Source organism: Rutilus rutilus (assembly GCF_951802725.1).
Source record: "Rutilus rutilus genome assembly, chromosome: 7".
In the NCBI taxonomy this organism is placed as follows: Eukaryota; Metazoa; Chordata; class Actinopteri; order Cypriniformes; family Leuciscidae; genus Rutilus; species Rutilus rutilus.
Genome location: NC_140221.1, coordinates 44849327 through 44868519, shown reverse-complemented (window position 1 = coordinate 44868519; position 19193 = coordinate 44849327). Strand labels below are relative to the sequence as shown.

Sequence of the window (19193 nt, the reverse complement as noted above, 5' to 3'; positions counted from 1 at the left end):
AATGTAAGTCGCTTTGGATAAAAGCATCTGCCAAATGCATAAATGTAAATTTGAGATTTGAGAACTGCAGCAAATGTGATGTAAAGCGTTTACATGGCCTTGTTGTGGCTCTCAAAATAAAGGTCATTTACCTGGGTCTCACCAAAAAGTGTCTTACAAGATGGTGTTCACTTTCTGTACAAGTGATAAATTACCTGAACCACTGGTTGTTGGAGAATCTTCCAGAATCCCATGGCTCTGAATGAAGTTTCTAAAGTGAATGCTGCAACAAATTTGGCATAAACTCTTATTTCAGTTGCTTTTCAGACTGACAGATCTTGATCTGGATCTGAATCCAGCTCTCACGGGTCCAGTCCTGGTCTTAGGATGTCTTGCAATTGTGCACTATATGGTTTATACTAGAATGTTAATCAGATCTTAGTAGGACACAGTACATGATATTTTCAAGTGGTAGAAACCCACAAATGAACAAGCAGAGCCGTTTCTGAATTCAAAACCACAACCTCATTAAACCGGAAGAAATCAAGCTTATACTTTCGGTAAAAACTTATGCAAAAAGAGATGCATGCACACTGAACTTACAGTAAAAGTGAAGTATTTACCAGAACCAAGATGTCACGATTAAGAGAGAAAATGAACTAACCTTTGTGTGGTTTCTTAAATGCTCAATCACTGTCTATAAACGTGCTTTGCTGTTTCTTGTTTAGCTCTTCATTCTCTTAAAAACTCATTAAAAAGCCGCACAAACAGCAGCACATTGCCCGAAACCTTCTGCAGCGTTTTAATGCTTGAAGTCTTGAAAGTTTCCCTGTGGTTTTGTGCGCATGTTGGATCTAAATAAAGTGACTTGTCGAACGGCCACAGGAAGCTCAGCGTGTTTGTGAACCCAAAACAGAGGCGAAGTTCCAGTAAACAAGTATTACTCTGTGGCGAAACCATCTCATCTGCACAAATAGGGGTAAGATGTGCCACTATGCACACATATCTAAAAGTAACCATCACACACAGTCAAATCAAAATCAAACTCGTTGCAGTGCTCACTAATCTAAAATAACTTTCTTTGTTTCTGTGTTGATAAGAAATGTATGGAAGCTTGTTTCCGCCACTGAATAAATAATAATAATTGCGACTTTTTCTCTCACAATTGCAAGATATGAAGTCAGAATTGTGAGAAATAAAGTCACAATTCTGAGAGATAAAGTTGCAATTGCGAGATATTGGGCCCTATCTTGCACCCACGCATGTATCATTCCTATTTTGCACCCGCGCACAGCGGACTTTTCCCTCCACAGACGCACGTCGGTTAACTAAGAAATACACTTGCGCTCCCGGCGGTTCAGCGCAAAGAGGAGGCGTGTTCCGGCGCAAACGTTCCCTCATGCTATTTTACAGGTTTAGAAAACAATTGCGCCACTGACCGAAAAAAACTAGTTTAAAGTCAGTGGCGCGTTGCCCATGTTATTATATGCTATTTTAAGGGTGCATGCTTGGCCATAATCAATGTAGCATGTGCACAACGTGCATACACTTCGATTCTCTCATCTACACAGAAGCAGCAGTTTTCATTTTTGCAAATCATACATTATTACGATAGATAGATAGACAGTTTATTATAAAAGCATACATCTAGCTTACACATTTGCCCAAATTATCATACGCCTGTTTAACCGAAGTTAATTTGGGTGTGTTTCTCCATCCCCAACGTCACTTCTCTGTGTTTTACGGCCCTGACGAGAACGTCGGTCTCCTCGGCTGTGAACGCTCCTGGCGCGCGCCTGGCAAATCCGCCGTTATAATAGCAATCCGCCATAGAACAAGCGCGCCTGCTCTTAGCGGGAATGTGAGATGACGCTCTGATTGGTTTATTTCTCACGTTACGCCCAAACCACACCTATGAATAATGAAGCTACTTCAGACAACAAATTTTAGATTTGTGTCGGGCGCAAGAGTCATTTATCCCGCCGGTATAATAGCAACAGCGCCCAAGACCCGCCCACAAAGTTACTTGCGTTTCGCGCTTGATACTTGCGTTTCAGATCGTTAAAATAGGGCCCAGAAAGTCGCAATTCTGAGAAATAAAGTCGCAATTGGGAGATATAAAGTCAAAATTGCTTCTTATAAAGTCAGAATTGTGAGATATAAACTATTCTGAGGTTAAAAAAAAAAAAAGTATTTTTTTTCCGTAGAATTGGACTTTATATCTCACAATTGTGAGTTTATATCTCAAAATTCTGAGAAAAGATGTCAGAATTGCGAGATATAAACTCGCAATTATGTGTTATAAAGTCAGAATTGTGAGAAAAAAAGTCAGAATTCTGACTTTATAAGACGCAATTGTGACTATTTCACGCAATTCTGACTTTATATCTCGCAATTCTGAGAAATAAAGTCAGAATTGCGAGATGTAAACTCGCAATTGTGAGATAAAAAGTCGCAATTATCTTTTAAAATGTTTTATTTTGTGGCGGAAACAAGCTTCCATAGAAATGCATGAAGACACGGTATTTTTTATAGAGCAATAAAGCACAAAATTCAACCAGCAGTCAATATATACAATAAAGACAATGCAGATGTCAAACACACACACACCTGCTCATCTAGAGGCAAAACAATGATTTGATGATAAACACTGAATGGTTTATAAAATCGTGAACAGGAGTTTATTAACGCAGTGCAGTAACTCAACATCTTTTATTGTATTTGTTTGCATGACCAAACTTGCAAAACACACTCAACTATTCCCAAAAAAAAAAAAAAAAAAACATTAAAAAATACTGGGGCAACATACTAGCTACATTCCTAAACATTTAAATTAGTCTTCATATAAAATCATTAAATAATTCAATCAAAGAGAACTATGAAACAGCAAATGAAATCCTCATTTTAATGTTGGAAAAAAATAGATAACGCTGCATGCATTCATATAGGGCCTTATTTTTCTGTTAAAGAAACGCCTGAAGAAATTTCAATCAACATCAGCATGTAATCCAGATGTGATGTTGTTAAACTATCATTTTGGTTCTGATTTTATTTCGATAAAAACTAAGTTTTCCAGACAGATTAGAGGCCTCGGATCTGAAAACAGGCTTGACGGACGCCTGGACGATCAGGTGTGAAGGTCTGAAGATATCGACTTCCACAGACATGAAACAATAAAAAGAGGTGGTTAATTTCAGATTTTTGAAATCATACATAATAAAAGTCACAATAGTGGTTAGAACGTGTAACAATATAGCTGCTTATTAAACATTATTACCCACAACGTGAGAAATAGAAACCCATCTGAGTGTTAGATTAAAGTCTCACAGTGAAGGTGTCAAACCATCTGAACGGACTCAGACACGTGAATGTTTCCAAGCTCAACACTTTCACCTGAGGTTGCCGTTTTTAGAAATAATAACACTGTACTTTCACCCATAATCGTCACCATATCCAACAAAAGCAGCAGAGGCCGACTCGTAAACCGACTGAACGGTTTACTAAAATTAAAACGGCTAACAACTAAAATTTGCTCTGAATAATCAGGTGAATCTCACGAAAACGGTCAAGAATTCTTCAGGTCACCCTGAAAATCAAAAGAAAAATGAGAAATTGTATTTTGCATAAAGAAGCATGAGAGCTCCAAAGTCTCATTACCAAAATTCAATACAAAAAAATAATAATTGAAAGTGTAGTTTAAATTACAAAGTAAAATGGTCAGCCTACCTCGTGTACAATTTGTTTTACAGAATTTAAACTATTTAAAAATATTTTTCAGTAATGAAATTTGAGTAAAATTTGCATGAAAATGTCACATTTCAGGTCCTAAAAATAGGTTTCATTTTCTTTATGCAAAATTTAATTTCTCTTTTTTTCTTTAGATCTTGGGGTGAAATATGACTGAAGAAATATTCACTGGTTTATTAAATAAGATAAAAAAAATGTCACAAAAATATCACCATAAACTTCAGACGCCACAAATGGACCGGCAGAAACAATACCCAAGTGCCTGAGCACCATCGAACACTATCACAGACTGAGAAAGAGTCGAATCTCAGCTAAAACTGGATCAGTGGGAGGAAGGAGGAAGGATGTTACACAGACGAAAAGGGGAAAACGAGTAACACACATTTCTAAAACAGCACATTCCTGATTCATCATCGGCTGTCTATGTACAAGGGCTCGCTCAGAGCTGGAGTGTTCCTATTCTCTAATCTCTCTTTCCACACAAACACACACACACACACACACACATATTGAAACGCTTCAGAAATGCTGGAACAGTGCAGTGATCTGAGCTCCATTTCCAAACGGATCAAAAACACGAGTCATGCAGTTGCTGCGATCGAAATAAAACCGAGCAAGCGAATGAACGAAAAGAGGCGAGATAACAAAAGAAATAAAACGCTCTTCCAGATCCGTGCCGCACGAGCGCAGACTTCGGGGCTCAAACGTGATTCTCAAGGGCACGTCCACGTCCGACCCTTCGTGAAGTCACGACAGTAACAGCTTCTCAGTCCAGCAGCCAGAAGAAGTCAGTCAATACGCAACGCATAATAAAAGCACAGGAGTTTCCACGGGCCTTTCCCACTCGCTTTATGACACTGTAGTGGTTTTGATCGATCGCTGTAGAGAAGGAGCATCCGAAGCTCTTTATGAAAAAGCAGCATCAACTTAAGAGAGACTGAACTTGACCACATGAAATGACATTTGTTAATTTTTTTGTATGGAGAAAAGTGATTTTTCCCTCTGGTGGGTTTCTGTTTTAATCTCAGAGAGGTGTGTGTCTCAGCTCAGGTCAGGTGTTCAGAGGTCCTCTCCGTCTTTCCTCCAGCGAGTGAGCTTTAGGCCTCGGAGCCCAGGGAAGTTCTGGTGGGACTGGGCGGCAGACGGGCCGCGGCGCTGTGCTCCGTCCGGAAACTATATTCATACTGACACAAACACATCCAGACAGACTGAGAGTTAAACACACCATCTGAGAGTGTTTCACAGCAAACACTGACCTCTAGTGGCTCACACATCGGTACTGCAACACACACCTCTTTATGAGCTTCAAAGCTAATTACATGAAATTATATATTAGTGTGTTTGTCCTTCAGAAATTATTCTAATATGCTGATTTGCTGCTCAAGAAACATTATCAATGTTGAAAACCGCTTAATATTTTTGTGGATTTCAGGATTCTTTAATCAATTTGTTGTTTTATTTTAACTAGAAATCTTCTGCAACATTATAAATGAGTTTACTGTCACTTGTTTTGAGCAATTTATTGCAACCTTAATGCATGAGGAACTCAACTAGACTTATATGATAAATACCCCTCCATTTTCAGAACATAAATGATTAGTCAAATCCTCCATTCATTGTAATCAATAACCACTAATAATTGTAATGCACAGCCTTTTAAACGTGTCCTGTTTAAAAAAGATATTGCTTTTATAAAAACAGTATCGACAGCAACAAGATAAAACACACCAATATATTTATAAACAACTGAACTACTTATTGATAATAACAACTATATGAGGCCTTTTCATATGTACACTACGGTTCAAAAGTTTGGGGTCAGTAAGATTTTTTGATGTTTTTAAAAGAAGTATCTTCTGCTTTTTTTTGTTTGATAAAAAACAATAAAAAAAACAGTAATATTGTGAAATATTATGACAATTTAAAATGACTGTTTTCTATTTTAATATATTTTAAAATGTAATTTATTCCAGTGATCAAAGCTGTATTTTCAGCATCATTACTGCAGTCTTCAGTGTCACATGATCCTTCAGAAATCAGTATAATATGATGATTTGCTGCTCAAGAAACATTTATGATTATTATTAATGTTGAAAATTTTCTTCAAAATTCTTTGATGAACAGAAAGTTCAAAAGAACAGCATTTATTTAAAATAGGATATTTTCTAACATTATAAATGTCTTTACTATAACTTTTGATCAGTTGAACTCATCCTTGATGAATAAAAGTATTGATTTATTTAATGTCTTTCCCCCAAAAATAAAATTAAAATTCTTACTGACCCCAAACTTTAGAACGGTCGTGTTTAATGTTACAAAAGCTTTAGATTTCAGATAAATGCTGTTCTTTTGAACTTTCTATTCATCAAAGCATCATGAAATAAAAATGTAAAAAACAGTTTTCAACATTGATAATAATCAGAAATGTTTCTTGAGCATCAAATCATCATATTAGAATGATTTGTGAAGGATCATGTGACACTGAAGACTGGAGTAATGATGCTGAAAATTCAGCTTTGATCACAGGAATAAATTACACTTTACTGTATATTCACATAGAAAACAGCTGATTTACATTGGAATAATATTTCACAATATTACTTTTTTTGTTTGTATTTTTAAATCAAATAAATGCAATAAATACTTCTTTTAAAAACATTAAAAATCTTACTGACCCCAAACTTTTGAACGGTAGTGTACGTAATATTTTTTATACATTTAATATACATTAAAATGGAAACAAAAAAAGCACACATGGTTGAAACTCAACAGATCCTCACCTCTTTCTCAATCTCTGCGAGTGATTTGATTCTGATGCCCATTAGATCGACCTGCTGCAACTGAAACACACACACACACACACAATTCTCCTCAATGTCCAGATAAGCTCTAGTACTAGTTACCTATAACACATTTAATCCTATGGAAGCTTTGAAGTATTGTGTTTTTGGACTCACGTCACTGGAGGCACACGCAAACTTCTCCGAGATCATGAAAGGCACTCCATCCATTGCTGAGAAGTCAAGAAATCAGAATTAACTAGTGCACACTAGAAAGAGTTAACTATAATAAAGCAGTAAATCACTCTACGAAACAAAATTCGAATGGCTATGTAAAGTAGGGCCTGTCACGATCATGAAGTTTGTGCTGATGATTCATTATTAAACAAATAAACTGCGATTAATGATCCAATTCTGTGTCACTTACAGTGTAAGCTTAATATGTTATTCTGATACTTGGAATCGTATGTAATATATTAATAAAAATGATAACAAAATACACCCACATGATTTACTCTAAGTGCTGTGAAAATCTATATATTAATAATATATAATAGAGCTGCACGATTAGAGTTGTTTAAAGATCACGATCACAGCGAACACTGAGATCTGTGTTGGCGCTGTCGTTGATCCAGAGAGAGCTGTTATCATGTATAAATACCACATAGTATCATTATTTCTGTTATAATAATTCAAATTATCACAGAAGTACTGGGATAAAAGATTTATTATAGTTCGGATATAAACACTGATGTCTACGGTTGCCATCAAAATAGAGCAAATCACCCTTTGAAAGTAACTTTATGCTTCAAAAAAAGATTATCAATTACATTGTTACACCAGTAGGTGGCGGCAAGTGATAAGAATGTATTTGTCATTAAAACACTGATGAACAAGTGAAGTTTTTAAAAAAGTCATTTAAAAAATATATGTTTTAATTCAAATTAATTAAATATTTTTAAATAGACTGCAGCAATTAACATTCTGTCAGAACCTCTAATTACATGTTATTTTGTGTAGTTGTCTATTCAGAATCGTGGGAGAATATTAATATAATATGATGTAATATAATATTATATTATATTAATATATTTCGTATGAAGCAAGACCTTTTGCTATCTTTATATACTTCACAATGGAGTTTTTTTGTTTTTCTTCAAAATTCTTTGGCAAAATGTGATTTATGAATGTGATAAATGAACTTTAAACTGCACAATTATCGCAGACATCTCAATTACGATTAGATTGATTAAGCACAATTAGATGATTCATCAATAATCGCGAAAGGCCTAATGACAAGTCAACCAAATTACTACAGATTGCCTAATTATTTGTAAGTTGTTCTGGATAAAAGCATCTGCTAAATGATAAATTGTAAATAAAACTAAATCGTTACGGAGACGTGATTTTTCTTCACGGATGTGTGCGGTAATGAACGACAGCTCAGAACACAGAGAGAGAGAGATATTCTGACACCATCTGGTAGAGTTAAACAGATTCCACCTCGAGAAGGGTTTATTATTACATCCCTAATGACAGCAGTTATGAATCCGCACGGACACTGAGAGTGCTGATGGGATTTCAGACAGAGGATTATTACACGCAAATTTAACCGAGCCCTTTTTCACTGACCTTCATCTCAAATGTGACGTGCTCATGTCTCAACTCAAGCAGTCAGCAGATTCCACATTACATCTGATATATAATAATACACTACCTGTCTTCTTACTACATAGTCCACATATATCATATAGCCGATACTTTTTTTTTGTTAGAAAGAGTAAACTTAGAGTAAACGCCATTACTGATTATTTCTACTACTTTATAATGAATTAATTATTAATTTAAAGGGATACTTCACCGATTAGCATTAAGCTTTGTATCAGTAGAAACCCGGTAGTATTCTCGAATGACCGTGCTTCCCTCCCTCATGTCCCCCTGAGACTAGAGATTTCTGTATTGTGTGTCTGTAAAGCCTCAGATGACGCAAAAATCATCATTTATCATCATCTGAGGCTTTTCTGTCCAGAGGCGAGAGACTCCAGCCAGTAGGAGGAGCTCATTCCGCATGTGTTCAACCCGCCCATAGGGGGATCTCACGATAAAACGCCGTCTTTTCAGTTTCGAGTCGACTAGTAGCCTAGCTGTGTCATTTCCTCCGATACTGCCCTCTGTAACCGGTAGGCGTGGCTTGGGAGTGGCCTCGTAGGGCAGCGAAGCAAGTGCATTCTGGGAGTTGTTGATACATTTTCTGGCTTTTCTCAGTCTAGAAGGCACCAACTTCTAAAATAATTTCACATTTCTACTACATAAATGACCCAATTTAAATACACATTCATCTTTCCAGCGGTGAAATATCCCTTTAATTTGTAAAAGCATCTGAATTTCTAGACTGGAGCTCTAGGAACATTTCTCTCTTTGGTGGTCACTGATGGGTTTGCACTGATGGGATATTGAAGGTGTTGTGAAGGTGTTCAGTTTGGGTCAGGTGTGTTTTGTGCGGTTCTGGTACCAGAGATGGCATAGAGGTTGGAGTTCTGGTGTTCAAAGTCTGGTCTGGTTGTGCTTTTTCTGAAACATGCCGGCAGGGTCATGGATATGTGCCTATGGAGGAACAGAAATAGAAGACTTAATCACTTAACCAAACAAGTATTCAACATATCTTCTTTCAACCTCAAAATTATCAGAGTTGTTTGTGTCTCATCAGATGTAAAAAAAAAAAAAAAAAGATGATTTTTAAATCATACTAAATGTATGATTATATGCCAATCTTTCATCTGACTCACAACCTTGATGAAGACTGAAGGTTGCATCCGTAATACAGTCATGCAAATTATGATAATTCTGTCTCAGATCACATGAGGAGATCTACATCCTGCAAGGCTCGGAATTGCGACCATTTTGGTCGCATATGCTCCTGAAATTTAATCTGTGCGACCTAAAAATATATTTGGGAGCATTTGTGCGAGTGCAAATAATGGTTGTGGTGCGACCTGTTTTCATTTCTCTAAAAAACGTTTACAGTGTGTACCTTATGTGCGCTGATACGCGATGGCCGGACCGTCATTCTATCCAACGTTATATAACCAATCCCGGGGTTTTTCCTGCATTGATTTTTATTTTGGCGGCCGCCAAAGCCTTTGATCGGTGCGTGAGTGACTGCTGCGCTTGACGAGAGAAAGCCCCGGCCGCGCGCGCGCACTATGTCTTCAAACAACACGAGCGCTGTCTTGCTCTCTCTCCCTCGCGCATATTAATCAAAATCATTTGACACGATAGAAAAAGGGCGGAAGACCGAAGTTTCACGTGGAGCATTCGGAGATTTTTTTCTCCTAAATTACCGTGGAGTGTGAATTGTGCTAAAAAATAAACTACCGGGATAATCACAAAACGCTTGCCGTAGGCTACACGTCCGATTCGCAAACTAATGACTCATTTGAACCGATTCACTTTAATGAATGGTTAAAACAACTGATCTGTCCAACACACTCACGAGACGTCTGAATCGGTGTATAACAAATCGGTACCACTTTACAATAATGTTCCACTTATTAAATTCTAGTTAACACAGTTAACATGTACTATTAATAAACTGCACTTTGTTAATTTGTTAACCATTGTTAATGTTAATTTCAACATTTGGGCAACTAATAGCCTACATTATTGAATTTTTTTTTTTATTTGTTAACATAGTTAATGCACTGTGAAGTAACATTAATGAACAATGAACAGCTGTATTTTTATTAACTAAGATTAACAAAGATTAATACAGCATATTAATAGCAATAGAGTGCCAAGTGCCAAGCAAAAAATGCAGGGACAGGTGTGTGGCAAACAAATCAGGTTCATCAGGTTCGATTATTAAGGCTTTTAATCGGCAGGATACGTCAAATATAACCATACTGTCTATGAATATAACACCGCATACACCATCGCCAAAGAAGAGCTTGCCTTCACTAAATTTATGTCAAATGACAAATCATTTGCCAATATCATCGGGGTGAGATGATATAGAGCCAGAAGACCAAATTTCAAATCTTGGCCACAGGATGAAATAAAATCTGTTAATATATAATTTGTAGTTGTGGTGCTCCTTAATTTTTGGTGGGTGCTCCTAATTTTTTGCTGGTGCTCCAAACTTTTTGAAGTTGGGAGCACCAATGCTACCAAGTAAAAAAGTTAATTTCGAGCCCTGTCCTGTTTGCTGGATGATGCTAGACCATTTTTGCCTTTTAAGGATATTTCCAGCAGTTATTTCAGTAGAATTTCTGTTTTTAGTGGCAAATCTTTAAATAGCTTTAGCTGTTAGAAAACCCTCTCAGAGAAAAGTCTTGTGCACATCTCGCCATGACTGTTGTTTTTAAGGGCGTTTTCAGACCTGTAGATCATTTGATTTGTTCTGAAACAGGGGCTTTATTTGATACAATGTTGCATTTTCCTCATGGATTGTTTCGCTTTCACAAGGCAACACCTCAAAGCGTACTGACGTGTTTATGCAAGTCACATATGAGTAAATCTGTCCTCTTATTGGTCAGACTTCACCTGTTTACGTTCCTCTGCGTCATTCATCAAGATCTATAGCTGTTGTGACACGCAAACACTTTCTTGATTCCTGCTCTGACTGATAAATTATATATATTTAATTACATTTAAAATGATATATATATATATATATATATATATATATATATATATATATAATCACTTCTAATGCAGTTAGAGTGGGAATCGAGGCTTCGTTGGGACAGCATTCTTTCAATGCACTGAGGAAAGTAAATACACAGATGAAGAGGCGTAGATGTAGCAGATGTAGACACTGCTGCTTTTTATATAACACATTTCCCGTTATGAATTATGATTCATTGCTTTTTGGTTGGATTGCTTCCTCACCTCAACCGAAATGGTTCGTTTTCAATCTGGCCGAGACCATCTCGTTCAGCCGATCTCGGAGCAATTGCGCGATTGCCGGTGTTCATATAGTTAGTGGTTCAACAAATCACAAAACTCACGGTTCAGATCATATTACGGATTTTGAGTCATGGATTGCATAATTTTTCAGATCAGCAAGAAAAACAAAATTCAAACCGAAAAAATTAACTTTAAGACCGAATGCACGGATCCAATATAATGATACACATCCCATTTCTTTCTCAACCGTTTACGTTCACTTAGACATAACTGACTATGTTAACGTGAAAACTTGCCAAGATGGGTATTTTGACAATTTTGTGTGTATGTGTCCGTTCAAGCACATAGAGATGTGAAAGAGGAATCTATTCAGTGTTCACACACATTAAGCCTTAGAAACCGGTATTTTTCAGGATGAAACATAAGCAATTGCTCCAGTAACTTGATCCCTGCTGCTATCCCACGTCAGATAAAGCTGAGCATTCACTACAGATCCACTTAATAACAGGAGAATGCTGTAGGTCTCATGTGCAACACCCACCATTAAACACTCATGACAAGACTAAACCACCGCACACATGACTTCTGCTCTGCTGATGCGTTCAGTATGTAGGTGTTCTGCTGGCAGCTGTAAGGGAAACTCCACACCTAATACCAAATCATGACAAAACAAACAAATCTATCCACTTTTTTCCGAACAAGCCTTCTGTGATTTAGATTATGGGAGGCACTTCCAATTTGGGGAAGTTCCACTCAAGACGACTGAAACAAATCCTAAGGTTGCACTACAAATAATCCTCATCCGTCAGCGTTTGAGTATAACAAGAATATGGCAAGAGCTTTTTTCAGTCGCTGCATTATTTTCCCCCTGATTATATTCTTTCCTTTGTATTCTGCTGTAACAGTATGAAAAAGACAAACATTCTCCGCATTTGTGATCTGCTCTCTTGATTTAATTTACAATATATCCCATGAATAAATCACTGGAATGCACTAAGAATCTCTAGTTTATTCCCCAAATCCTCACGTCTCTTTCCAGGTTTGTTTTCACATGTATGCAGTGTTTACTGCAATGTTTCTAAAGCAAGTAAATACAATATTTATTATCTGTCAAATGATGGAAATCGCTTTTGAAATAATATCACTCAGTGTTCCAGTTAATTAACATTTTTGATTAAGGCAACTAATGTTACATAATACAGACATATATTACTGTAGGGATATTTAACACATCCTTTAAAGGTTGGTATAATGCTCTTTTCACAAGATGTAAAATAAGTCTCTGATGTGTATGTGAAGTTTTAGCTCAAAATACCCCACAGATATTTTTTTATAGCATGTTAAAGTTGTCACTTTTTCAGGGTGAGCAAAAACGCACCGTTTTTGTGTCTGTCCCTTTAAATGCAAATGAGCTGCTGCTCCCGGCACAGGGGGCGGAGCTTCAAGAGCTCTTGTTTTTTTTTTACCTCACACAGACACTGAAAATGTCAATGTTTATGTTCAAACCGGAGTCAGACAATAATAGAGAGACTCAAGAAGAAGTGGCAACATGTAGAAGCAACAGGACATTTCTGAATGGTTAGTTGATGAATTTATGTAGCTGATGTGTAGTTATCTTCTAGTCATTGATTAGCATATTCTGTCTTGATAATTTATAAATTGTGTTCCGGGGGCGGGGTTTATGTACATTTTAAGGTTGGTGATGTCACTAACCCAGGAGGAATGTTGTGTAGTCTCTACCAGCCGTTTGTTGTAGTCCTTAAAAAACGATTTCTTTAAAAGCAAATATCTCCCTTTGCTCTGAACTTTGAGCGTTGTGACTTTGCAGATGTTGTTTATGCTCAAACAGCAACATTACACACCAACTAAAGTTAGAAAAGTTAAATCATAATCAACCACCTCTTTAATATATCTGCGGAAATAATCAAGCTTTTGGGGTTATTCGTGGTCTGTTGTAGTAATTTTTTTATGCTTTTACACTTTTAAATGTCCTTTTAATGTTCAATGGTTGAAGGGCGAGTAGAATAATGTCATCTCATTGATTGTACCCAGTTTTTGAAAATGCTTATTACTGCGTTCACAGAGCAAACCTTTCGCTGATTGTTTACAGTTTAATGAAAGTTACTCCCATAATTCATGCAAAATACTAAGGGTTGTAGGGAAAAGGTGGATATAAAAAGAATTTAGTTGTGTTAAACCACTGATACTCTCCGTTTGTAAAGTGGTAAAGATAACTGACTTGAATTAAAGTGACTGAATTTATAGCATTATAATCTTTCCCTGATAACGTCCAATACATTGTCCGAGAGTGTTGTCATCTAACCCTATCCCATAAGTGTTCACTTATGTTAGTCAAGGGTTCATGCATCACATTTGGTTTTACATGACCATTTCCACCTGTAAGATTTCGATATGTAAATGACATGGGTTCCCAGACATGCGTTCAGGAACCAGACAGAGACGGTCACTCCCTTATTGCGATGCATTTTTGGTTATGTGACTTCACTGCGGTTGTATCCTGTTATATATAATAGGATCACAGGCAGACCGTATCAAGAGAGCAGACAGACAGAGAGGAAATCATGAGAGGGAAACAGCTGGAACAGACACTTCCCCATTTGGGTCAGATAAAGCTCCGGGGCGTACAAAAACCCTGAGACACAAACAAGCCCGTAAACATACACATTTTACACAAGAATAGCATGTGAAAGCACTCTCAAACATTTCATTAGTCCAGTTATATCATGGAAAACCGCATGTTTTTTCTTAATTTGATTAATACTGTTTGATCATAAGTGACAGTAAAGACATTCATAATGTAAAAATGCTGATCTTTGAACTTTCTTGAAGATTCTTGGAAAAACATATATTGGAACTATATGGGATATACTATAACTACTATGGAATTTCCTGAAAAACCACAACCTCGTTTATTCCAGAATCTAAAGAATGCTATGCTGCATCTGCTAATTAAAGTGTTTTTCCATTCCATGTTTCTTTTCCTCCTCTCAGTTTGTCTCATTCTCTCTCTTTCTATTCTGCAGCTGTTGCTACGAACGCGGTTCACACTTTCACAAACACGTACTTGGGCATGACTGGCGCTGGAGTGGAGTTGTTGGTGACGGTCTGGATGTTATTGGTGGTGTTGGTGGAGGAGTTGTTCTGTACTGGTGAAGAGTCCTGGGTCCGTGGCACCTTTCCCATACGGTACCAGATCCCCATATTGTTCAGCTCTCTAAGAGGAAACACAGAATTCCCCAAACTGTAAATGATTTACTCAGGATAAATTAAATACTCAGAAACACAAAACACAGATGTATTTAATAAGAATATGCGGCCACAAGACCAGTTACATGGGCCATTTTTTTTAAATTGAGATTTATACATCACCTGAAAGCTGAATAAATAAGCTAGGATAGGACAATAGGACTTGTAAGGATAGGACAATATTTGTCCGAGATACAACTATTTGTAAATCTGGAATCTGAGGGTGCTAAAAAAAAGAAACATTGAGAAAATCTCCTTTAAAGTTGTCCATTTATGTTTGTGATTGTGCCGCATTCACTCACAAAAATAAATGTTTTATATATTTACGGTAGGAAATTTACTAAATATCCTCATGGAACATGATCTTTACTTAATATCCTAATGATTTTTGGCATAAAAGAAAAATGGATAATTTTGACCCATACAATGTATTGTTGGCTATTGCCAAAAAAAAAAAATGTTTTTTAAACCAATACTTTTTTCCACAGAGGAACCATAAATTACCATAAAAAGTTAGATTAGATTATAGATTTTTACTTTTTACCATAAGTAAAAAAAAAAAAAAAAAAAAAAAAAAAAACGATTTAAAAAGATTGTTAGAATATTATTAATATATCATAATATTAATATGATAAATACAGAATTTTATTATATTAATTATATATTATATACATGTATTATTAAAAATTAAAATATATATGTTGAGTTAATTCATGGAAGAAAAATATTTAATCAAAAATACAGTTAATAAATTATTATTCTAATATATTATAATTATTATTAAATAAAGTACATATAAGTAAATATAACAGCAATGTTTATCTACACACACTAAAACATTTAAATTCATCAAATGCCATGGGCTTTTCTGAAATCTTAAAGCTGTTAGGTCACGCTTATGTTCCCTAATGCTGTGTAATTTCACATTGCCCACCCGCAGAACACTATTTGTTTTCTCACTGAATACTTCCGAACTGTCTTTTAAATATATCAGGAAGTCAGTCTAGGTCACAAGTTGTTGTGTAGAGTAACTGACCCTATGAACGTATACTGTGGCGGCGCCTGTTTGGAGCGTCCTAAGATACGGATATCGCAGATGGCAGCTTCGGTGGAGTCTCTCGGGATGAACTTAATACATAACCTCCTCTTCCTGAACGCCGGCTCCTCTGGAAAGAGAGGGAGAGAGAGAGGACATGTTAAAGAAAGTGAAAGGGAGATGGAGTTTACGACAGAAAGAGAAAATAGCCAGAACGAGGTCAGCGCTGGAAATGAAAGAGGATCATTTCACACAATCGATTAATTATTTAACACGAGAAACTAAATCCACAATGGAGGTCCAGCTCTACTAGCAACTACAAACAAACATCTCTTTAACTCTGGTCTGGAGTGTCACTGCTTTATTTAAGCTACGATAACCGTTTAATATCTTGAGTGTCTGTGCAAACATATAGTGTGATTTCAGGGAGAGTATGAAATGATCACATTTAAGCCTGAAATATACAAAACAAGTATGTGAAATGATCACATTTAAGCCTGAAATATACCAAACAAGTATGTGAAGTATGTGAACACAAACGCAGCTCGCTATGCAAGAGCGATTTCACATTTAGCATTCTGAAAAACACTTCAAAAGTATTCATATTTCAACGTCAAATCCACCCTGGGATGCTGTGCATATCAATTAGAAAATGTGGTTTTGAAGACGCATCAGTTGTGATCTGGCTGAAATAGCTGTTGTAAAATGATCAAGAGGAGATGTGGGCTCTTACGTGTGTCCACGGTTTCCTGAATGGGAATGAATCCCACAGGCAGCGTGTCCTTGATGTCGATGAGCTTCATGTCTACGAGCACATTTCCCAAATGACTCTGTGGAGAGATCCAGGAGAATCATGTCAATAGACCACATCTCTAGCCATGGCCTTGGGTTGCATGCTTTGGGATTTATTATTATTTCTAACACATAAGCAAACAATAGGGCTGCACGATATTGGAGAAAAATGCGATATGCGATAATTCATTAAATAATGCGATATTCGATACGACAAGTGTGTAAAATAAACGTAAATTATCTTACAAATATATTTAAAATTATATAACCTACATATGTGTTTCACATTCTGTTTGTGACAAGAACAAATCCCTACAACTTCTGAACGTGAACAGCAGTGTTTTACAGTAGCATAAGAAGTGTTATTTTAACATTAGGTTTCAGGTAGACCTACATTAGGTTTATTTAACAACAGAAACTGAATAATCAAACGTAAAAATAAACACTGCTTAGTTCTCACTATGAATTAAATATATTCTGACTCTTATTAAAGCTACAAAAGTTAATAAGTGATTTTCTCTTTGTCTTTTGTTCATGACCCCAGTTATTGCAAGCCGTTGCGATATATACATTTGCGATATTTCGATATATTGCGCAACCCCCTAGCATACAATATTTATATGAACCATCATCATCATCATAATAATAGTAATGTAATCAAGATTTCTTGTACCAAAAACCACAAACATTATTTTAAAGCTCTTTTTCCGCTTTGGTTTGCCTGAGAAGAAAGAATTAGACTAAACCCCGCAGGGACAGAAGGAAGAGGAACGGCTTTGTTTTCATGAACAAAAACAAATAGAAGAGATCCTGTGACATATTACAGAGATCATTTCAACTCTAACAAGATATAATATATTAGCCTCTATAAACACTCCGTCATGATGAACATGCTCTGGATATTTAAAAGTTCATCCCCGTTTTTGGCCTTTAAACTGAAGTTGCTCAAAGGGATAATACTTCACCTCTGGAAAAATGAATGTATATTTAAAATAGGTCATCTATGTAGAAGAAATGTGAAATTATTTTTGAATTTGGAGCTTTCTAGACTGAGAAAAGCCAGAAAATGTATTTTTGGCTCATGTGGATGAAAGACACCAACTCCCAGAATGCACTTGCTTCGCTGCTCTACGAGGCCACTCCCAAGCCACGCCTACCGGTAAGAGAGCGCAGTTGAAAACAACAAGGCTAGGCTACTAGTGAGTCTCCGTGACGAGTCTGCCCGGGATTTTGAGATCGCCCAAAATGTCCGGGATTCGGCTTTTGCGTTCTACAGTCGCCATTCATCATGCTTACTGTGGCGAGCAGGACGAGGCTGAGGGCCGGGGGAGAACGGCGCGAGGCCGGTGGCGTGATTACTGATGAGCGGGAATTTTCTTAGCAATGTTAAATCGCACATCAACGATCACTTGTTTAGCGTTCATGTAAACATTACATTCAGATTCACCAATCGGAATGAATTCAGTTAGATTGAAACAAAAGGTGTGCATGTAAACGACTGAATGGCGACTGCAGAAAGCAAAAGTCGAATCCTGGATTTAGACGGCCGGACATGTCCGGGAAAAAGAGGATGGTAACCCCTACTACTCAGCTTTCTCCACAGAACAAGAGCCTGCTAGCTTAGCTTCCAAAGAAAGACGGCTGACACTGTGTGTATATTCTGTGAGTGAGATCCCACCCTCCTATGGGCGGGATGAAAACATGCGGGACAGCTCCTCCTACTGGCTGTGGTCTTTAGCCTCTGGCCAAAAAATCCTCCGATGACGCTAAATGATGATTTTTGCATCATCTGAGGATTTTTTCCAGACAAAAAATACATAAATCTCTCGTCTCAGGGGGACATGAGGGTGGAAAGCACGGTAATTCGAAAATACTACAGGTTTTCTACTAATACAAAGCTTAATGCTAAATCCTGAAGTATCCCTTTAAGCAAATGGGTTGTGCAATATTGTAAATAAGGTGTTGTTAGGCATGATATATTTCTCTTCTCTAATGATGTGTTTACTGGCGCGAGGGCAGGACAACCCGTCACTCTCATAAGTTCGACCAATAACGATCCACAACAATCCAATTATCCAATCAATTCCCCGGGACAAAATAAAGTCCCACCCAACACTCAGTTTCACTCAGATATACTTCACAATAGGGAAGTCGATTGCCACGTCCGTTTCATGCCGACTTTAACCAATCAGCATCTTGGACTAGAAATATTTGTAAAATGTGACCATAATTAAAATAAATAATCTACTAAAGCACTGAAGGCATGACTCACGTTCTCTTTGGAGAATGCTCTGGTGAAGCACAGATAGCGGGTCACCTTGGATTTGAACAGGCCATCTTTCCACAAGTCTGCATCAATCCCATCTGTGGTTTGTGCAACCTAAAAGGAATGAAAAGAAAAACTGATTTGATTATGCATTATAATAACATTTGTTTTTCCATTTGCAGAAGGTTACTTGCTTACATTTTACATTTACATTTTACATTTAGTCATTTAGCAGACGCTTTTATCCAAAGCGACTTACAAATCAGGACTAAATTAAGCGAGTCATCATGAAGAGGCAAAAGACAACAACAACGCAAGAAGTGTTCAGAATACGAAGTTCAGGCATTATTCAGAGTAGCATAAGCATGATAAGTGGGATTTTAAGGGAAAGGTTTTTTTTTTTTTTTTTTTTTTTTTT

General features: G+C 36.8%; 1 protein-coding gene across 2 annotated transcripts in view; it reads right to left on the bottom strand.

The window, feature by feature from the left end:
* Positions 1-4404: 4404 nt before the first annotated feature.
* The window catches only part of mvb12ba (multivesicular body subunit 12Ba), a 29768-nt gene continuing 14979 nt past the window's right edge, over positions 4405-19193 (bottom strand). For both annotated transcript variants that reach the window (XM_084415486.1, XM_084415487.1), the window contains exons 3-10: positions 18782-18889; positions 16451-16547; positions 15718-15847; positions 14500-14649; positions 9019-9110; positions 6684-6739; positions 6507-6566; positions 4405-4910 (exon numbers count right to left, since the gene is read on the bottom strand). In XM_084415486.1, the coding sequence (XP_084271612.1) occupies positions 4824-4910; positions 6507-6566; positions 6684-6739; positions 9019-9110; positions 14500-14649; positions 15718-15847; positions 16451-16547; positions 18782-18889 (780 nt within the window). In that variant the 3' untranslated portion in view covers positions 4405-4823. The remainder of the gene's footprint in view (positions 4911-6506; positions 6567-6683; positions 6740-9018; positions 9111-14499; positions 14650-15717; positions 15848-16450; positions 16548-18781; positions 18890-19193) is intronic.